Genomic DNA, 18,453 nt, shown 5'->3' with positions numbered 1-18,453 from the left:
GGACCTTAATACGACAACCCCCTGAGTGTGTAATGTTCTTTAAGACTTTTTCAAGCTTTTATATTTGTTTTGCTTTGAACAAAGAAAATATTTTCCACCCTTCCATGACATGTCCTTTTCTTTTCTCTTTAAAATCTGATTTGGCAGCATTATTAAGAGTTGAAGCTAAATTGTATGACTAGATTAACCATAACGGGATGGTTGACTTGAGTCAGAAGTAATGGATACATTTTGGTGGGTAGTTTAGTGGGCATGATACAGCAAAATGCCATTTTCTCTGAAGTTTTTGAACATATTTGTTGACATACTTTTTCTTCTAGCCAAAGCATAGTGTTCATAAATGGTCATAGTAAAATTACAATATGAGAACATGCATGCAGGAAATTGCGTAAAAAGTTCTGTAGTTGGGTATCGAAAATGCGCTACTACCACCAGAGCGCGCACTATCGTTTCTAAATGTGGGGCGTGACGCTGTGCCTGTACAAGTTTCAATGAGCGACGCGCTCGTACACTTACAGCAAACAGAATTTCAACATTCCGCTTTCACTTGAACAGCGGATGGGCACACCCAAACAGATTCAGGAGAAACGTTCAGATTGGGATGCGAAGAGTCTTTCGTTCCAGCGTTTTGAACGGGAGGTCGGGATAATGTTATAATCTTAACCCTATGGGCACAGAGAACGCAACAGGTTGCAGCCATGGCAATAAAAGGTAAGAGAATTATCACTGCATAATAAAAGCATTGCATTTTTTTAAAATAAACTTTTACTAAAAGAATGATCTACTCATATTTGTGTTTTAGATTGTTATTTGTAATTTGAGTTATTCTCAGTACAAAAAAAAGGTTTGACGTCCTGAACTTATCAAGGATAACGGGGTCACGTTGCCAACATTTGTGGACTATCCCTGTCCCAGGTTTTTCAATAACGGTGTTATGTGGGGCATTAGCCACTGAGAGCTATATGAAAAGTAAGGCGGTTATCACTAAGGAAACTCCAGAGAGGATGTAGCAGCTCACATTGTTGTTGAGTGAGATCATCTATGTGCTCTAGAACAAACCTCTTCCCTCACTGTATACACACCGTCAGGAGACATTCCCAAGAAACAGTGTTTAGATAGGATCCTATCTGGCCAAACTGTGGCTCTTCACTCAGGCTGCTAATGTAGTGTTGTTCAGTGGTGCATGGAGGTATCATGCACTTTAACCATTTTACGGCTGTCGGTTCAAGATTAATAGATAATTTGTCAGCATGTCTACTGAATGTTTGCCTTGGTGTAAACAAGAGTATGCTAACCTGTTATCCTACCTCCCATATATTAAGATATCTTGGGCAACTCCAACCTTTAAACTATTGAAATGGGGAAATCCAAACATGGAACTCAATAATCTGTCTTGATTCAGCCGTCTGTCACCCATGGTTGCACAATGCTGTCTCTCATTGCTGCTTGAGTATCTCCACTTTAAATCTCCCCAAAGTGAAACAAAACAGCTTTATGGTAATGTAGTAGCCTTAATACATCTTCTGCTGTGTTTGATTCAGAGGAAATTGTAAGAATGTTCTTTGACTGAACCGCCCACTAATAAACATCAGTTTTCAGGCTCTTCCATGATGCAAATGGCCCAGTGGTCCAAATGCTATCAACTAAAATCTCATTGCACACAACTGTCAATAGAATCTAGGAAAATTCTCAGTAAACACATTGTGCTGTTGCTTTAAATAACTTCAGTAAATAAATTGAATTTGGATATCCGACATCGACATGAATACAAGAGCATTTAGCTACATGGCTAAAAGTCCTTACTGATGTGCCCAAAGAAGCAAATCAATGGACATATAATAAGCCCTTTAACACATGTCATGATGGAAACACAGCCATGTTCTTAGGACATTGTGACTACCACTGACTCACAAGCCCCTCTCACTCCTTTCAACTCATTCAATCCTCACTTATTATATTGTACTGCACTATTAGTCATAAGTATTTGTAAAAAAAAACTAAAACGACCGTTTGATGCAGAGACATTGAAATGTGGAGCTGCTAGTCCCAGCTGCTTGTGAGCACACCAGGCACTCTGTTCAGCTGATGGGCCTGGTGGTAAATTAGCTGTGTAGTTGGGGAGTTAGCACATTCCTGCCCCGCTGCAGAGCAGCTTTCCAGCCCTATTGTGGAGGGTGAGGAAGTGTGATGTCAGAGCCACACTCTGACAGAGAGCCCTCTTCCTGACTTTGAAAAATGTATGGTTTAACGCCAGGTTGAGAATACTTTTTTTTGTCTATCAAACTGTCTGTGAATTATCTTGATATTCACGCTCTGTGTCACCATGATACCATAGTGTGTTTGAATTGTATACTTGTAAACTATAACTCAAGCTTTCCAGTTTAAGTTCCAGGCAAATCATAATCTTGCAAGTCATCCATTTTTCTTATTTCTGCTCTGATACTGTACTTCACAGACGTGTGAAAGTGCATTTATACGATGACTCTCCTGTATTTGCTTAATGCATCATCAATCCCTTGTTGAGATGTAAACTGGACTCCTGATCCCAAGCCCTTTGCATCACCATGCCAACACCTGCCTTAGGTCAAACAACCAGGAGTCTTTAGCAACGTTGCTAGGTGCCAGGGCTTGGATACACCTCTCTGGGACTGATAGTAGATCCCTCCAGGGAGAAAGGGAGAGAAGACAGAGAAAAAGATAGAAGGAAACTGACGTAGTAGAACGTTGTTCTGTGATTTAATCTTACTTGACTTAATCCCCCAGTCTGATTTATTTGTGTCTTGTGATGTTTGTTTCAGGATTTGTCTGCCAATGGAGTCTCTTGTTATTGTCCATTTGGCCTACAAGAGACCAACTTGTGGAGGGATGTGCATGCCCTGGAGCCACCATTCTGGCCCAGTTTCCACCAGAGTTGCCCTCTGAGTCTTGCTGTCTGAACTACTCTGGCTCCTCTTTCAACCATGTCCTTTGGCCCACACTCAGCAATGGGACCAATTTACAGATGCTGGATCTGTCCCACTGTAACATCAGCCGTATTGAGGTGGGCACTAGCTGGGCTGCATCACCTCTGATGGTGGTCTACCTGAGACATAACAGACTAACCGTGCTGCCAGGAAACTTCCTGGCCACTCAGCCCAGTCTCAGGGTGTTGGATCTGGGCATGAACCTTTTAGGGGAGTTGCCTGAAGGCTTCTTCCAGGGCTCTGAGGAGCTCCAGGATCTGGATCTACAGGGGAACCGCCTGCATTCTCTCCCCACCTCTGCACTACAGCGGTCCAGTCTGCTGAAGCTGAATCTGGCTGACAACCCGTGGGACTGCTCCTGTTCCCTGGTGGAGATCCTGAAGGCTGGAGGGCAGGGGAACAGCAGCAGCCTCGTGGGTAACGTGACCTGTGCCTCTCCCAACAGCCTGGTAGGTGAGAGTGTGTGGTCAGTCAGGGGGAGTGATGTGTGCCGTCCCCCAGGCCTAACTGCCCTCTTCATCCTCCTCCCCCTCCTCATCCTCCTGGCCCTGGTGCTCTGTTGGTGCTGCGGGAGGACGAAAAAGAGGAAGGAGACCCTCACATTTGGCTCCTCCAAGAACAAGGCCTCTCACCCAGACTGCAATGGGCACAGGCAGCATCGATCCAAACACCCGGGCAGACAGGCGGCCAAGTTGGAGGAGGGTGGCGGAAGGGAAGATATCCTGAAAAACCAGCTACTGCTACGCCCCTCCTCCACCCTACTTGGCAGCACCAGAGATATCTACGAGGAAGTGGAGATCAAGTTGGGCTCTGTGGACTCTCTGCCTCGAGCCCCCTCCCACTGTTCATCTTCCACAGAGGGGGGCCCTGGGAGGCAGGGGGCCGGAGAAGGACTGGAGGTGGGGGGCAAGAAAGAACTGGATGCAGTGAGTGTGACGGAGGTGATGAAGGATTCTGCAGATAGGGAGAAAGCTTACTTGACCCAGTCCACAGAGTACTACAGCTTAGTGCCCGGCATCGACCTGGAAGACTCAGACCATGGAGAGTATGAGAGTGTGGACCTCTCGTGACACCTAAACCAGGCGACCAGAGAGAAGTGACGTTGGGGGGGGGGGGGGGGGGGGGGGGGGGGAGACACTACAGTATCACAACAATCATGTATGAGGAAGTGATGTAATCCTGAGTATTTCCTGTGGGAACTGTGGGACCTTCTGTAAAGGAACAATAGCTCCACTCAATCTTCTGACATGACTGACTTTTGAAAAGGGATTTGACAAGGGGTTTTCCAAAAAAATACAATATATTCCCCATAATTGTACATGCATTTTACAAATTTGATTTTTATTCAACATTACAGATAAACGGTTAGTATTATATTAACAAACTTATGTTCCAAAGTGAAAGTATGTGGTTTGTTGAGATCATAATCAACCATTTTCTGACTCTGTTGAGCCACTAAAACTTCTTTAAATATATTTTTTTAATGATCAATCATAGTCTTGTAAGACATTATGCGGTGCAGCAATGTTAAATAATTTGGGACATCTTGACACTTTTTGCTTGTGAGCACTGTGGATCACTATTTTGAGCTACATTTCCCTCCCACATGCAGTATATTATGCCTAGATAAGCAGCACTGAAACTTTCCATTTCATTCCAGTTGGACCTGTTACAGATGCTTTTTCCAAACCTAATTACCCTTACCTCCCTTGCCATTTAAATACTAAAGCATGTGCAATGTTTATGATGCTTGAGATAAAGCAACCTTTAAAACGAGTAGATAGAAATGCCAAAAACATGCTTCTGCCTTGTCTTGTCATGTTATCAGAGCAGGTTTCCTGATTTCTGTCTTCAGATAGCATCTCCTCACTGAGCCATGTCGACTCTGTGAAGATGGACATAAAGGTCCTTCAGCCTTCACCATGGTGCATTCAGCTTGGTGCAGGCCTCCACTGTTAGGCCACTACTTTTACTCCAAAATATCTGGTTACAAAGAGGTTTTAGATTACAGACTATTATATTTACAATGTGTAACACATACTTTGAATGCATTCTTTTAGCCATTGAAAGCTGATTAAACCCATGCACATTGAGAGAGAGAGGGTGGGGAACTTCCTGGAGTTTATAAATGAACTGAAGTGTATTGTCCAGATCAAGTTTCAGTGTAAACGCTCATGTTTTCCATTGAAGGTGTCAACTTGACTCCAGCAATTAACATGTTCATAATATTAAACTATTCCAGATATGTATGTGCATTTGCTACTAAGATAGATATAGAGAGGAAAAATGTTTACTACAAAGTTCTTTCACTGTAATAACAACTGCAGCCATGAGAAATGTCACAATGTCACTTAATCTTTCAGCAGGTCACCACTCGCACTGATTTAATACATGTATGTGCATAGAAATTATTTATACAACATATATATGTGTTATCTGGTCAATTTACTAGTGCTCTGTCTACTGTTATTCCAAGATAAATAAATGTATTTACATTTCTTTCCTTCATTTTATTACTAACCAACTTTTAACCTTTTTACATTACCTGAACCCTTCCTTTGGCCTCAACCTACTCTGTCCCCACAGTGACCCATGCCTTCTCTAGCCACCTGAAAGCCCACTTTAATATCTGTGGTACCAAGCTCTGATTTCACTCAGTGTGGGAGGTTGTAATTAAAGCATTGGGTTACTCAGGCAATCACCCTGGAACTGCCCTCTCTGTCCAGTTCTCAGAGGTCTTAGCCCCAGCAGCAGCTCCTCTCACCCTCGGGAGGAAATGACAGAGTAAAAAACACGGTCTCCATGGATGCAAATCTTTGCCTGTATTATAGTGGAGGTCAAATCTAGTCATGTTAGGAAAATAGAAATTGATCTAATTTGGTTTGATGGGTCTTTCTGGGCGGTATTTAATTGTTTATCTATTGTGTCTATTTTTGATGAGTATGAACTGGACAAAACAAGATTTATTTTCATTGCCAGACAAGAATTTCTATAATTTCTTATATATTTGGGGAAAATATCTGTGAAAACATTTAAAGACCAGCATTTCCTTCACAAAAGAGCATTGTTTAACAGACAGGAAGTTAGCTGGGGACAGCTTAAACCAACAAACCTTAGGTCCATGTCTGGTGGCTGTGGTATGCTCAAGAGCAGGGCTTTGTAAACACCAATAAACTGGAATGACCTTCAAGAGGTCAGGGAGCTTTATCTCACATTCTTGTATGGCCTGCTTCTTCAAATCAATTTAAAATTGTCCTGGGATATAAATAGTTCTAATTTTATGGTTTGGGATTTTTCCTCAGCTATTGGCATTGGCTGGGTCCTACTACAAGGTCCACAAGAAACGACATGAGCATCACCCAGTGTTAGTAATAGGGATTGCACCTCATGAAACCGAACTGGTTATTGAATCCACCTCTGCAGAACATAACCACAGGTGTTGAAATATAATACTGGATATAATACTGGATCCTGGGAGATCTAGACATTTCCAAAGTTTCAGAATAACACAGTTTCTTATGGAAATTCACAACAGTGGGGCCCCACAAAACCTTTCCTCTTTTCTCCATGCTGGCAATGCCCCTGCATGCATCTATGCTTTTCAAAAGAATGCAGTTAGGTACTCCGTTTTCTGCATCTCAAATCAAATGGGACTTCCCACACCAGTTGAGTCATTGTGACTGTAGGGCAGAACATAGTCCACTGAGAGAAGAGAGGAGTTGATGTAGAAGACCATGTTGTTCCTCTACAGGGATAGACAAGCCCATAAATATGCTGCCAGGAAAGAGTAAACAGGAGAGGAGGATAAAAGTCCCTGGAAGAAGAGGCTGATTTACTGTCCCTCTCGGCTGATAAACATTCTCATGTGAAAAACAAATACATGAGCTAAGCAGGTCGAAGAGATGAGCATCACAATGTACAGTAACAGTAATGTACAGTGTTTTTGTCTCCTGCTATCCCCACAGAGAGAAATATACAGAGGGCCACTGGTCTAGGTGTCCCAGACTTATGCATAGAACTACTGACAAATTATCTAAACAGTCAAATCAATCTCTCTAAAGTGTATATCTTTTATCACACAGAGCTGGTCAGTGATTAGGATTGATTTAAAGAATGTACTTCCCTATTTCTTTGTTGCATGTGAAGCGCACACGCATGCTGAAAGCACAGGTATTCATAACCAATGAACTCTGGTCTTTCACACAATCCTGGGCTGCAGGTTAAAGTTGGATTCCACCAATAAATCCTAAGCATGATGGATTTTGACAGTCCAATACGAAGGGTTAAAATACGACGTGAGAAGTATTTTTTCACTCACAACTGTGAAACTGGACCCAAGCTGGTGAAGCCTCTTAAAAGGTAAGGATGGTTTGTTTCATGTGAAAAAATACATTTAGAAAACACAAGAACAGTCACTGTATATTTATTTCTCTGACAGGCAGTGTCTGGTTTTGTCGTGCCATACTTCAAACCAACCATGACGGTTTCCTACACCCTTGAAGTTGCCAACGCTAAGTTTGCTGGCTTCACCAAGTTGCTCTTTAGGTGGAAGGGGAGCATTTACAAGTTGTTGTTTAAGGAATTCCTTGTCTTTTGTGTGATGTACTCCTTCTTCAGTATATTTTACAGGTATATTGGTTAAACTGTAGATTAACTTTAAATGAGCTGTCATACAGTGTACCCAGTTAATTTGTGACTTATCTATGATGTTATCAAGTTATAATATTGTTACAGGTTTTTGCTGTCACCAAAGCAACAGGAGTTGTTTGAACTCATAGCCATTTACTGTGATCAGTATGCCAACCTTATACCTATGTCTTTCGTCTTAGGTGAGTCTTGCACCTTTACATGTTCACATTGTGTGTTATTATTCAGCCTCTGTCAGCCATACTTTCTACAGGATTCTACGTCACTTTGGCCTTCAATCGTTGGTGGGGTCAGTACACAAGCTTCCCACTGCCTGACAACTTGATGATGGTGGTCTCTGGGAATGTCCACGGGGCAGATGAAAGGGGACGTTTGCTGCGACGAACACTCATGAGATACGCCAACCTTTCCTCAGTTCTGATATTGCGTTCCATAAGCACTCGAGTGCGTAGGCGTTTCCCATCATTGGAACATGTTGTGGATGCCGGTAAAGAAATCTCAAATAATAAGTGAAATTGCAACACCACAAAGACAAGGACCAGTGCCATGACTTGAGGGTGTTACTCTGTCTGGATTTTGATGGCATCGCGTTCTCTCCTTTTATCAGGGTTCATGACGTATCAAGAGCACCAAAAAATCGAGGGTTTGTACTCAGACTTCAACAAGTATTGGATGCCGCTCACATGGTTCACAAATCTAGCCTCCATAGCAAGAGAGGAGGGTCGTGTGAGGGATGACATTGCTTTGAGGCTACTCATGGATGTGAGTCATCTTATTTCAAAGCATACTAAATATTTATATTGCCAAGCCAATGCTCAAGAAGTAAAGAAGGGCCAACCCAAAGGAGAACCCCAACTTAGTCGCCATTGCCAGTTCCACCACCCTAAGTTTATGACTCTACTCCACCAATGGGATTCCAGTGTGTAAATCATGTATCCCTGTGTGTATAGGAGCTCAACAACTACAGGGCAAAGTGCAGCCTGCTGTTCCACTATGACTGGATAAGCATCCCTCTGGTCTACACTCAGGTAAGGTTAGTAATGTATCAGTGAAATTCATGAATTTGAATGTTTAATAACTTGTGTTGGGCATCTATCCATGCAGGTAGTCACTCTTGCCGTTTACTCTTACTTTGGCTTCTGCCTGATCGGGCGGCAATTTTTGAATCCAGAGAAGGACTACAAAGGCCATAAACTGGATTTGTACGTTCCAGTTTTCACTCTGCTCCAGTTCTTCTTCTATGCTGGCTGGCTCAAGGTGAGATAAAGACTTGTCATTGTTAAGTATGGCACCGTAAAACAAAAAAACATGGTTCCATGTTATGATGTTCCTTTTTTCTGTAGGTGGGAGAGCTTATTATCAACCCATTTGGAGAAGATGATGACGACTTTGAGACCAACCAACTTATAGACCGAAATATTCAGGTATACCCTACATTATAATTCAGCTGGTGTCCATTCCAATGATTATTTCAGGGTTGTGTTCCAGAGTATGAACAACCTAATTTCTCTCAACTGGTTATAGGTGTCCATGCTGGCTGTGGATGACATGCACCAGAACTTGCCTCCTACTGAGAAGGACAAGTTCTGGAAAGAGAGATACTTTTCCATCCCTTACACCACATCTACAGCAGCTGAGACCCTCAAACCAGTATTCAAGGGCTCGACATATGACATGAGGTAAGATGGAGGACACAGTTGTGATCCATAAACCCAGAGACCACTACAGTGTTTCAGAGGCATGCCCACAACATTATTGTGTTGTAATTGGTTGTTTGTCATCTACAGGATAAGTGATGAGGACCAATCAGTGGATTCCCTTGTTTTAGGCCAACATTTTAGAGGGTCAGTTGGTGATGTCTGTGGGACCAATACCAAATGGAGCCAGAGTGTGCATTTAGTCCCACTCCACAGGGGAAGCCTGACCTCAGATGAGCACACCATTGGGGATGAGTGTAATAGAAAGGAAGTCAGCAAACTTGTTGATGGAGACAAACCCACCAATCAGAAAATACAAGGAGTGGAGAGAGTTTAAGTGGCAGTGGATCAACCGTGCTACTGAAATGTTTTTGCTATGTCGCTATGTCTTCTCTTTTTTTGACCACTTGAAGCATTTGAATGTTCTTTATACTGTATTAAAACTGGTTTATTTACCGTTGGACTGTTTTATCCTCCTTGCAGAATAATGTAGAATCACTGAGAGTAAATGTAAAAAAAATCCCCAGGAATGTCTTATAATATATCATTATAATTATTTACATTATTTTGACCAGGAATCAACGCATACTGTGACACATAATGTAGCCTAATACACAAACGAAAAATAAATCAAATATACCCATTTATAGACGGGTCATACGTTCGACGGGCGGAGCATTCTTCATCATGACACTAAAAATCCCGCCCACTAGAAGAACACTGCAAAGCTAAACGAGATCCAGTGATTGACGGTGATCAAAGGTACTTCCGTATGATAACTAGCTAACTGGATAACGTTGAGTATATTGCCCAAACTTTCAGATTAAAGATAATTACCGAGTGAACTGATAAAGGAAACTGCTCTTCCAAGCTTGCTAGCTAAATAGCTAGTTGGATAAGTGAGTTACGATAGCTATTCATTATAATATTGTATGATAGCTTAACTTGCTAGTGAGTTTTTTTTTCTTTAACGTATGATAGCACATACCGTAGAATGTCGAGCTGACTGTAGCCTAGCTAACTAGGACTGCAGTGTAACTTTGTGTGCTAACCTAGCTAGATAAGAATAGACAGATACAAGTATAGCTCTAGCTAGCATAGTATTGGTTTGCTTGCTAGTCCAACCTAACAAGCTCTAAGCTTTGAGCTAACTTCTTAAGCAGAACCACCCAGTGTGACGGAGGCATGCACTGTTTGCAATGTCAGACCCTTATGTTGATTCCGGGGACAGCCTGGCAGACATGATAGCTAGGCTGAAAATATACACCACCTATCCCTGGCTTTCTCTTAGGAGCCAATTTGTTGTTAGCTAACAGCTGAAGCGGTGAGATTGGAGTGGAATGTTCTGTTTTGTCTAAAGTTGTGGCTTTGCTTTGTGTGTCATGTTTGTAGGAGTATTGCAGCGCCAGTACTGGAAAACAAAGGGAAAACCAAACTGCTCACTGTAATGTCAGGGGGTGTTCCTTAAACTTTGGAGGCATTCACACAGCTCACCGACTGTCACTGCTGCTACGCCTGCCTAGCTGTGAGCTGGAACACAGCTGGAAATGTCACCTGGCGACAACCCTCATGTTTTACTAGGAAGAATTCGCTTCCTAAACAAGTGCATTGAATGTTTTAGGAAGAATGAATTGGTGCCAGAATGTCTGTGTTATGTCCCAAAGGAGGTTTGCTATAAAATCTGCAAAGATTCATCATCAAACTCAACTGCCTCGTCTAGCTCTTCCGCCAGCAACTCTGCAGGAAAGACCCTCGTGTCAGTTTGGGAAAGCCCCCATCAAACTCCACAGAGTAAGAAGTTATGCAAGTATAACATTGAACCAAAGAAAGGGACATGTATTCGGACTACTGGGGAAGAATACTGCAACAGTCAAGGACTATGGGTCAAAATAAACAAGGTAGGATTTGCACATCCAGCAATTAGCCTACAGCACACAGTAAATGAGTCTCCAACATGTTTGATATTGTTTTGTTCATGTGTTGTGTGTGTGTGTCGGTGTACAGGAGCAGCTGGAGGAGCACCATGTAGGACAGGAGCTGGAGGAGGGCTGGATCCTGGTGTGTAAGCACACAGAAGGAGGGGACAGACTGGTGCCTGTAGAATCCCCCGAAACTGTCAACAGGCACCAGCAGCTCTTTGGCTACGATCACAAACCTTGCGACAGGTGTGTGTGTACACTCACGATACACACTATCCAAAGATGAGTCTTGCCAAAGAAAACGTAACAAGACAGGCTTCTGAATGTGTTTGCTGACCTTCCTCCTCTCCCTGTCTCAGGTGGGAGCAGGTGGTGGACATAGAGGGCTCCCTACATCTAGGCTCTAAGCCTAAGATCGCTGATTGTGATGAAGCTGCTGTCCAGAAGCTCAGGTGAGACCGAATGCTTCAAGCGGAGCGAGGAGTTCCTGTGACATAGCAACTTTTTCATCAGTCCCATTTGTGAGAGCTGTATGTGAATGAGGGTTTACTTTAAAGCAGATCGAATGCATTGCTTCTAGTATGCATCAGTCTTAAGTGGCCTCCTCTGTTTTACCAGACACGTGCCGCCCACCTGGACATTTGAATGTGACGAGGACCTGGTGCACTACTTCTATGACCATATAGGCAAGGAGGATGAGAACCTGGGGAGTGTGAAACAGTGTGTCACCAGCATTGACGTGTCATCTTGTTCCGTGAGTAGATATTATCTGCGTGCGTGCGCATCCGTGTGCATCCGTGTGTGTTTGTTGATGTGTGTACTAGGGATGTCACGAGAACCGATACTTACGGTACCTTCCGATGCTAAAATAACAAAACACCGACGATGCCCATTTTTTTGAAGCACCGTAAGTACCGTGAGCGCCGATGCCAGATGTTAGCATCGGTGCTGCGCCTTCAGGAGTGTTCCAGTCGACGTTTACATTAAGAAAAACAAGATAACAACTGCTGCTTTAGCGATCGCCCCGCTTCGACTTGTTGACAAGAAAGGCAAAAAAAAAGTAGTTTGCGTTTGAGGCAGATGACCGTGGCGTTATAATTAATCCGCAGAAGCCATTATGCAAAAAATGCTACCGCAGTCTTCAGACCAAGGGGGAATACTTCCAATTTAGCTAAGCACCTGAAAGATCGTCATCTGGATTTGTTTAAAGAATTCAAGGCAAGTTCTGATTCAGTTCCAGAAGAGGCGCAGCACCGATGCTAACATCTGGCATCATACAAAATAAATCAATGTTCGTTGAAGTCGCGGCGAAATTCTGAATACATCCAAAGAATGCTCTTTTTCTGTTTGTTTAATCTGTCATACTAAAATACACGTTACATGATGTTTGAGATGGTGGGCACGTGTGTTACAATGGCTTATGTACTTAGTTTAGGTTAGCTGTAGTTTTAACGTTAGCCCATAGCTTAGAAGGTAAATCCATGTCATGTTCATCTTGTTAGCTGAATGGCTTAATTGCACTTTATTATGTTGTGCTATGCTCTATTGCACATGTTTTGTATGTCTTTGTAGGACATTTTGCTATTTTTCAAATATTTTAAAGAAGTTCATGGTTCAAGTAGCCTACATGGAATCTTAGACAATCCTCTCTTTTTTACCATGGTATCGAAATTGGCATCGAGAATCGTGTTATTTTAATGGTATTGGCACCGACTACTGAATTTTTGGTATCGTGACACCCCTAGTGTGTACAAGCACAGGCACTATTTTCTCCTGCATTTTCTGATTGTGTGCGTGCGGGCGTTTGTGTGTTTGCAGGAGGACCCCAGTGGGGGTGCAAGCTGTCTTACTGACGGAGACACAGACACTTACTGGGAGAGTGACGGCATGCAGGGCCAACACTGGATCCGCCTGCACATGAAGAGAGGCACTGTAGTCAAGTAAGGCTGTAGATTAGAACATCCTGTCAATATGACGCTTTAAATGAACTTCCATTTGTTTAAAATGAAAACAAAATGTGTTGGTATTTAAATGACCCTCAATGAACACATTAGATTAATACATTCAAGTGCACTCACGGGTCCTGCTATAGTTTTATGTACTAAGTGGATTCATTTTCAATGTTATATTCAAAATGATATGTAAATGTTCTTTTTCTTGTTTCCTATAGTAAGCTGATCTTGACCGTGGATTCGACAGATGACAACTACATGCCCAAGAGAGTCACCGTATTTGGGGGCGAGGGGGACAACCTGAGGAAGCTGAACGATGTCACTATAGATGAGTAGGTCACTCAGACGGTGGACGATGGTGAAAAGACAAGTCATTTGTGTGTCAGCTTATTACATGTCACAGACACTGATGGTAAATATTGAGCAACAATAGAACAACATGATTTGCTTCTTCTGTAGCAATCTGATTGGAGAAGTATGTGTCCTGGAAGACATGACATCCCACCTTCCTGTCATTGAAGTTCGAATTGAGGAGTGTAGGGGTAAGAGGTTCCCAACTGACATCCAATATTCTCTTGCTTAACCACTTCTCCTGGTTACGCCCTTAGAGCAGTCATTTGAATTTGAAATAAGCGGTGTAGAAATACTTCAGAGTTTCTGATAAGGATTCATATTTGCAATCTGCAGTGTTGGTTCAGCAGAAACTTCAAGAGTGGGTAGGGTGCTGATAAAAAAAAAAAAAAAACATGTTTTATATATATATATGTATATATATATACATACAATATATTAATAGGAAAATATGAAGAAAAAAAAGTTTAAAAACAGGTTTAAAAAATTACTTGGGTTTCGGTTTATGACCAAGTGCATCCGGAATTTTCGGTTTTGCTCCAGAATTGTCATTTCTAGGAGCACTATCGCCATCTTCAACCCTGATCCTCAGGGTCCACTATCCTGCATGTTTTAGATGTTTCCCTGCTCCAACATTCCTGACTAAAACAAATGTCGTTATATGGCTTCTGCAGAGCTTGATGATGACCCATTAATCGCCATTTTACACGGCCTGTGTTTGCTCACCTACTGTAGACGAGGGCATCGATGTGCGGATCCGAGGTCTGAAGATCAAGTCATCCTGTGAGAGAGACCTGGGCCTCAGTGCTGATGTGTTCCAGTCCCCAAACCTGGTGCGCTACCCTCGCCTGGAGGGGACCCCAGCTGACGTGCTTTACCGCAGGGCTTTAATCATCCAGAGGTATGGAGGAACCCTCCCACCCTGGCAAACTGCAAAATGGACCCAGTCTATTTAAACTGTTTCTGGTCATCTGGTATTTAAACGGTGGTTCATTCATTCACTCACTCTTTTAGCCTGACTAGCTTTCTATATCTTCATACTGTGCAGATTCATCTCTCTCCTGGACAGTCTACTGCCCCACCTGGTCCCGGCCTGGGACTACAGTCTGGGAACCTTCAACCAGATCAAAGTGAGTTAGCAGTTTGACACCAACTGTTTATCAAAGCAGGGCCTAGAATGATCATTATCATGCTGTTGTTTATCTGTGGTTTGATTACAAAATGTATGTCCCTGCCCACTTATTCACCTTTGGCTGTTTTACAATAGTAACTATTGTGTGCATTGTCGCCCCCTAGAATATAAAGCAGTACCTGCTGCTGTCCAAGCGCCGCTCTGCCCTCATCACCCAGTGCCTGAAGGACTCTGAGACCAGTAAGCCCAACTTCATGCCCCGCCTCTACATCAACCGCCGACTGGCTATGGAACACAGAGACAACCCCTCTCTGGACCCCAGCTGCAAGAACGCCGTCTTTACACAGGTTTACACTTGAGATTTTTTGTTCACATATTATTTAAATGTTCTTGGGCTAATTTGACCTATTTCTGTACTGCTGTCTGGTTAGTAAGCAGAGTGTGCAGTTAGCATTTGTGTCCTGTGTTAGCCCCATTCATCCCAATATTACTATAGGTGATTGAATTGTATACTTTTGACTGCATGTCTTTGCAGGTGTATGAAGGACTTAAACCGTCCGACAAGTTTGAGAAAACCTTGGACTACAGGTGACATCCTTTACTCCCTTTGGTTGACCCCAGGTTCAATGTATTCAGAGCTTCGCTTCGTACACACAGCGTTTGGTTCCGCATTTTTATTTTATTTTCTTCCGTAGATGGCCAGCACGATATGACCAGTGGTGGGAGTGCAAATTCATCGCAGAGGGAATCATTGATCAAGGTGACAGAGGAAAGACATCAATAATAAAACAGGTGCTTGTCAGCTAAGAATACATTAAGACAATATACCCGACTCTGCTGTTTTGTCCTGTAGGTGGTGGATTCCGGGACAGTCTGGCAGATATGTCAGAGGAGCTGTGCCCCAGCTCTGCAGAGTGTCCCATGCCCCTGCCTTTCTTCACCCGCACGTCCAACCAGGTAACGGACCGGTACATTCTCTAGCCCTCACTGTTCTAGTACCTCACCTTTCTGGTGACGATTCATTTGAAGAATAGTTGTACTGACCGCCCTGTTCTTTTCCCAGGGTACTGGCGAAGCTAGGGACTACTATGTACCCAACCCGTCCTGTAAAGAGTTCCAGAAGTATGAATGGATCGGCCAGCTCATGGGAGCGGCTCTCAGAGGAAAGGACTTCCTGGTTGGTGACATCACTTCCTCTCCACCTCCCACCTCCTTTGCTCAATCTATCGATGTCCAGTGGAGCATGCTAAACCCCTCTACTGTGCCTCTTGTGTAGGTTCTGGCTCTACCTGGCCTGGTTTGGAAGCAGCTCACTGGAGAGGCAGTCAGCTGGAGCAAAGACTTCCCTGCTGTAGACTCTGTGTTGGTGAGCAGCACTTCAGCTAGTGTTCCATTAATCACTGTTCTGCTTTGGTCAGCGAGAGGTCACACAAATGACCTGTGTGTGTGCGTGCGCGTGCGTGTGTGTGTGAGCAGGTGAAGCTGCTGGAGGCCATGGAGAACATGGACCAGGAGACGTTTGAGTTCAAGTTTGGTCAGGAGCTGGTCTACACCACTCTGCTGAGCGATGGCCAGCTGGTGGACCTCATCCCTGGAGGCAGCAGTGTGGTGGTCCGCTACGAGGACCGCCGGGAGTTCATCCGTCTAGTGCAGAAATCCCGTCTCGAGGAGTGCAAACCGCAGGTACAAGAACCAAGTTGTGTGTTTTTGAGTGTTTGATTTTAACTACAGATGAATTGTAGATCTTTGGTATGGGTGCAAATAAGTGTGTGTGTGTTTTTGAGTGATTTATGAGTATGAGTATAATGTGTGTCCCAGATAGCAGCGATGCATGCGGGGCTGGTGAAGGTGGTGCCCCAGGCTGTCCTGGACCTGCTCACCTGGCAGGAGGTGGAGAAGAAAGTGTGTGGAGATCCTGAGATCACGGTGGAGGCCCTCAAACGACTTAGTGAGTGCCCTTATGGGAGCTGAGCGATGCTCTCTGCCACCAGATAAGCAGGAAGTTCATGATGTGATGGATATGTTATCATATTTAGTCCATCCTATTTGTATTTTTGTTGGGTTACTCCATTCATGGGAAATGGTGACTCATGCCCCCACTCCCTGTCCACAGCTCGTTATGAGGACTTAGAACAGACTGATGTTCGAGTGCAGTACCTGTGGGAAGCCCTGATGAACTTCACCAACGGTCGGTTAAATGCTGATTCTTACTGACGGCGGTTAGGATACTGTTGGGCAGAGATGTAAGAGATTTGTTCTTGATTATTTACAGTTACTTTGCTTTTATGTTTAGAGGATCGTAGCAGGTTTTTGAGGTTTGTGACAGGGAGAAGCCGTCTCCCAGCACCTATCTACATCTTTCCAGAGAAACAAGGGTATGTACTGTAAGGGCATTGCTCCAAAGAATATACTTTGGATAACACTTGCTATGCATAAGTACTGAAGTTCTATTTGTAAATACATTTATTTTGCAGCTCTGAAACCACAGATGCACTACCACAATCCTCCACATGTTCAAGTACTCTATATTTACCAAACTATCCTAGGTCAGTACTACTTTTTTAAATCATTCTTAAACACCATCGACGTCAAAGCCAAACGATAATCCTCCCTTTTCCCGTAACTGTGTCCTTGTTTCCTGCAGTGCAAAGATCTGTGAGGAGAAGTTGCGCTATGCTGCCTACAACTGTGTGGCCATTGACACTGACATGAGCCCCTGGGAGGAGTGACTCGACACAGGCCTCTGGGAACTGATCCACCCCATTAGAGAATTACTGTTAAGCAGGAACGATTGCATCACTGCATCTACACAATTGCAAATCAGTTACAGCTGTACATAATAAATTACTATGTGAAAGTACTATAAAGCTGATTTTGGTTTTGTCTTTCTAGATTTATTATATTAAAGTGGAGCAAAATGACTTATCCACCCAAAAAAGATTGTGTCCGATTATTGCTGGATCTGGTGGTAGGCGGTCGTGGGATCAAAATGAAAACATTTGATTACTCCGCTGTCATTAAATTCAAGGGTCACTTTCAACCTGGAGCTTTGCTGAGGTAGCTCAGAAGGCTGTCATAGGCTGTCAGTGGAGAGATCAGTCAGAGCATCTCTGAAACAGCAAGACCCCTGGTCAGCAGTGATGAGTTCTACCTACTGAAAGTGTCCCAGGATGGACTAACCACAACCCGATGACAGCGTTGGCTGCCCAAGGCTCATCAATGTGAAAGGGCAACAAAGGCTTTCCCGTCTGGTCCGAACTAACAGAATCTACTATGGTTTTAAAGCAATGTCCCCATGAAATTGTCATCTCTTTAAGTACTGCCTTGCCATTGTAGGGGGTTTTATATTGGCCAAACAACCAAAACTAATTCCCTTACGTTTGAAGGAAGATGGGAAACTGAACAGTGTATTAACATGAACCAAAGTATGCCAATAACAATGGAATTAGTAATTTGACTATATAGGTTTAAATCTGCAAATGACTGAAATCAATCAGAAGGCAAACATGTTGAAATATGAAGGTTAACTCTTACCTACTCTACCTTGATTATTGTAAAACAGAGATAGAAAACAGGTGAGGAAGGGAAAGGAGTTGGACAAGCCAGAGCTGAGGAGGTCTCAGGAGATCAATAATCCACAGAATAATGCTTCACAATTCCTTTTATACACAAGTACAACCAATCACACCACATCTTGACCCTTATCAACATATTACTAGCAATGTGACAAAAGTGTGAGATGTGTGTGACAAAGAGACGTGAGAGCCATCAAGTAGAGACTCCATCCAGCAA

The 18,453-nt window shown here is 43.3% G+C and overlaps 3 protein-coding genes across 4 annotated transcripts; all 3 read left to right on the top strand.

Moving 5' to 3' along the window:
• The first annotated feature begins 190 nt into the window (after positions 1–190).
• si:ch211-106k21.5 (SLIT and NTRK-like protein 3) lies at positions 191–4,086 on the top strand. The gene is made up of 2 exons (XM_047027015.1): positions 191–711; positions 2,799–4,086. Exons 1-2 carry the CDS (start codon positions 699–701, stop codon positions 4,031–4,033), a joined length of 1,248 nt encoding a protein of 415 aa, XP_046882971.1. The 5' UTR covers positions 191–698; the 3' UTR covers positions 4,034–4,086.
• Positions 4,087–7,275: 3,189 nt separating this feature from the next.
• Positions 7,276–9,732, top strand: LOC124472256 (bestrophin-4-like). The gene is made up of 10 exons (XM_047027010.1): positions 7,276–7,322; positions 7,402–7,592; positions 7,698–7,792; positions 7,864–8,097; positions 8,218–8,372; positions 8,561–8,638; positions 8,715–8,867; positions 8,954–9,034; positions 9,135–9,289; positions 9,398–9,732. The coding sequence occupies exons 2-10, from the start codon at positions 7,441–7,443 to the stop codon at positions 9,642–9,644; spliced, it is 1,350 nt and encodes a 449-aa protein (XP_046882966.1). The 5' UTR covers positions 7,276–7,322; positions 7,402–7,440; the 3' UTR covers positions 9,645–9,732.
• Positions 9,733–10,019: 287 nt separating this feature from the next.
• Positions 10,020–17,521, top strand: LOC124472228 (E3 ubiquitin-protein ligase HECTD3-like). 2 transcript variants are annotated; one of them, XM_047026954.1, is made up of 22 exons: positions 10,020–10,069; positions 10,700–11,205; positions 11,312–11,472; positions 11,586–11,678; positions 11,845–11,980; positions 13,045–13,166; positions 13,397–13,510; positions 13,638–13,720; positions 14,265–14,430; positions 14,578–14,659; positions 14,826–15,008; positions 15,197–15,249; positions 15,357–15,421; positions 15,515–15,618; positions 15,725–15,838; positions 15,938–16,027; positions 16,138–16,344; positions 16,480–16,609; positions 16,775–16,849; positions 16,955–17,036; positions 17,136–17,207; positions 17,306–17,521. In XM_047026954.1, the coding sequence occupies exons 2-22, from the start codon at positions 10,855–10,857 to the stop codon at positions 17,388–17,390; spliced, it is 2,568 nt and encodes an 855-aa protein (XP_046882910.1). In that variant the 5' UTR covers positions 10,020–10,069; positions 10,700–10,854; the 3' UTR covers positions 17,391–17,521. The 2 variants fall into 2 exon arrangements, with proteins under 2 accessions (XP_046882910.1, XP_046882911.1); XM_047026955.1 differs by having other exon boundaries at positions 10,030–10,206.
• The last annotated feature ends 932 nt before the right edge of the window (positions 17,522–18,453 follow it).

Source organism: Hypomesus transpacificus, chromosome 10, assembly GCF_021917145.1.
Source record: "Hypomesus transpacificus isolate Combined female chromosome 10, fHypTra1, whole genome shotgun sequence".
Classification (NCBI taxonomy): domain Eukaryota; kingdom Metazoa; phylum Chordata; class Actinopteri; order Osmeriformes; family Osmeridae; genus Hypomesus; species Hypomesus transpacificus.
The sequence above is the reverse complement of the archived record's forward strand: the minus strand, read 5'-3'. Positions and strand labels throughout refer to the sequence as shown.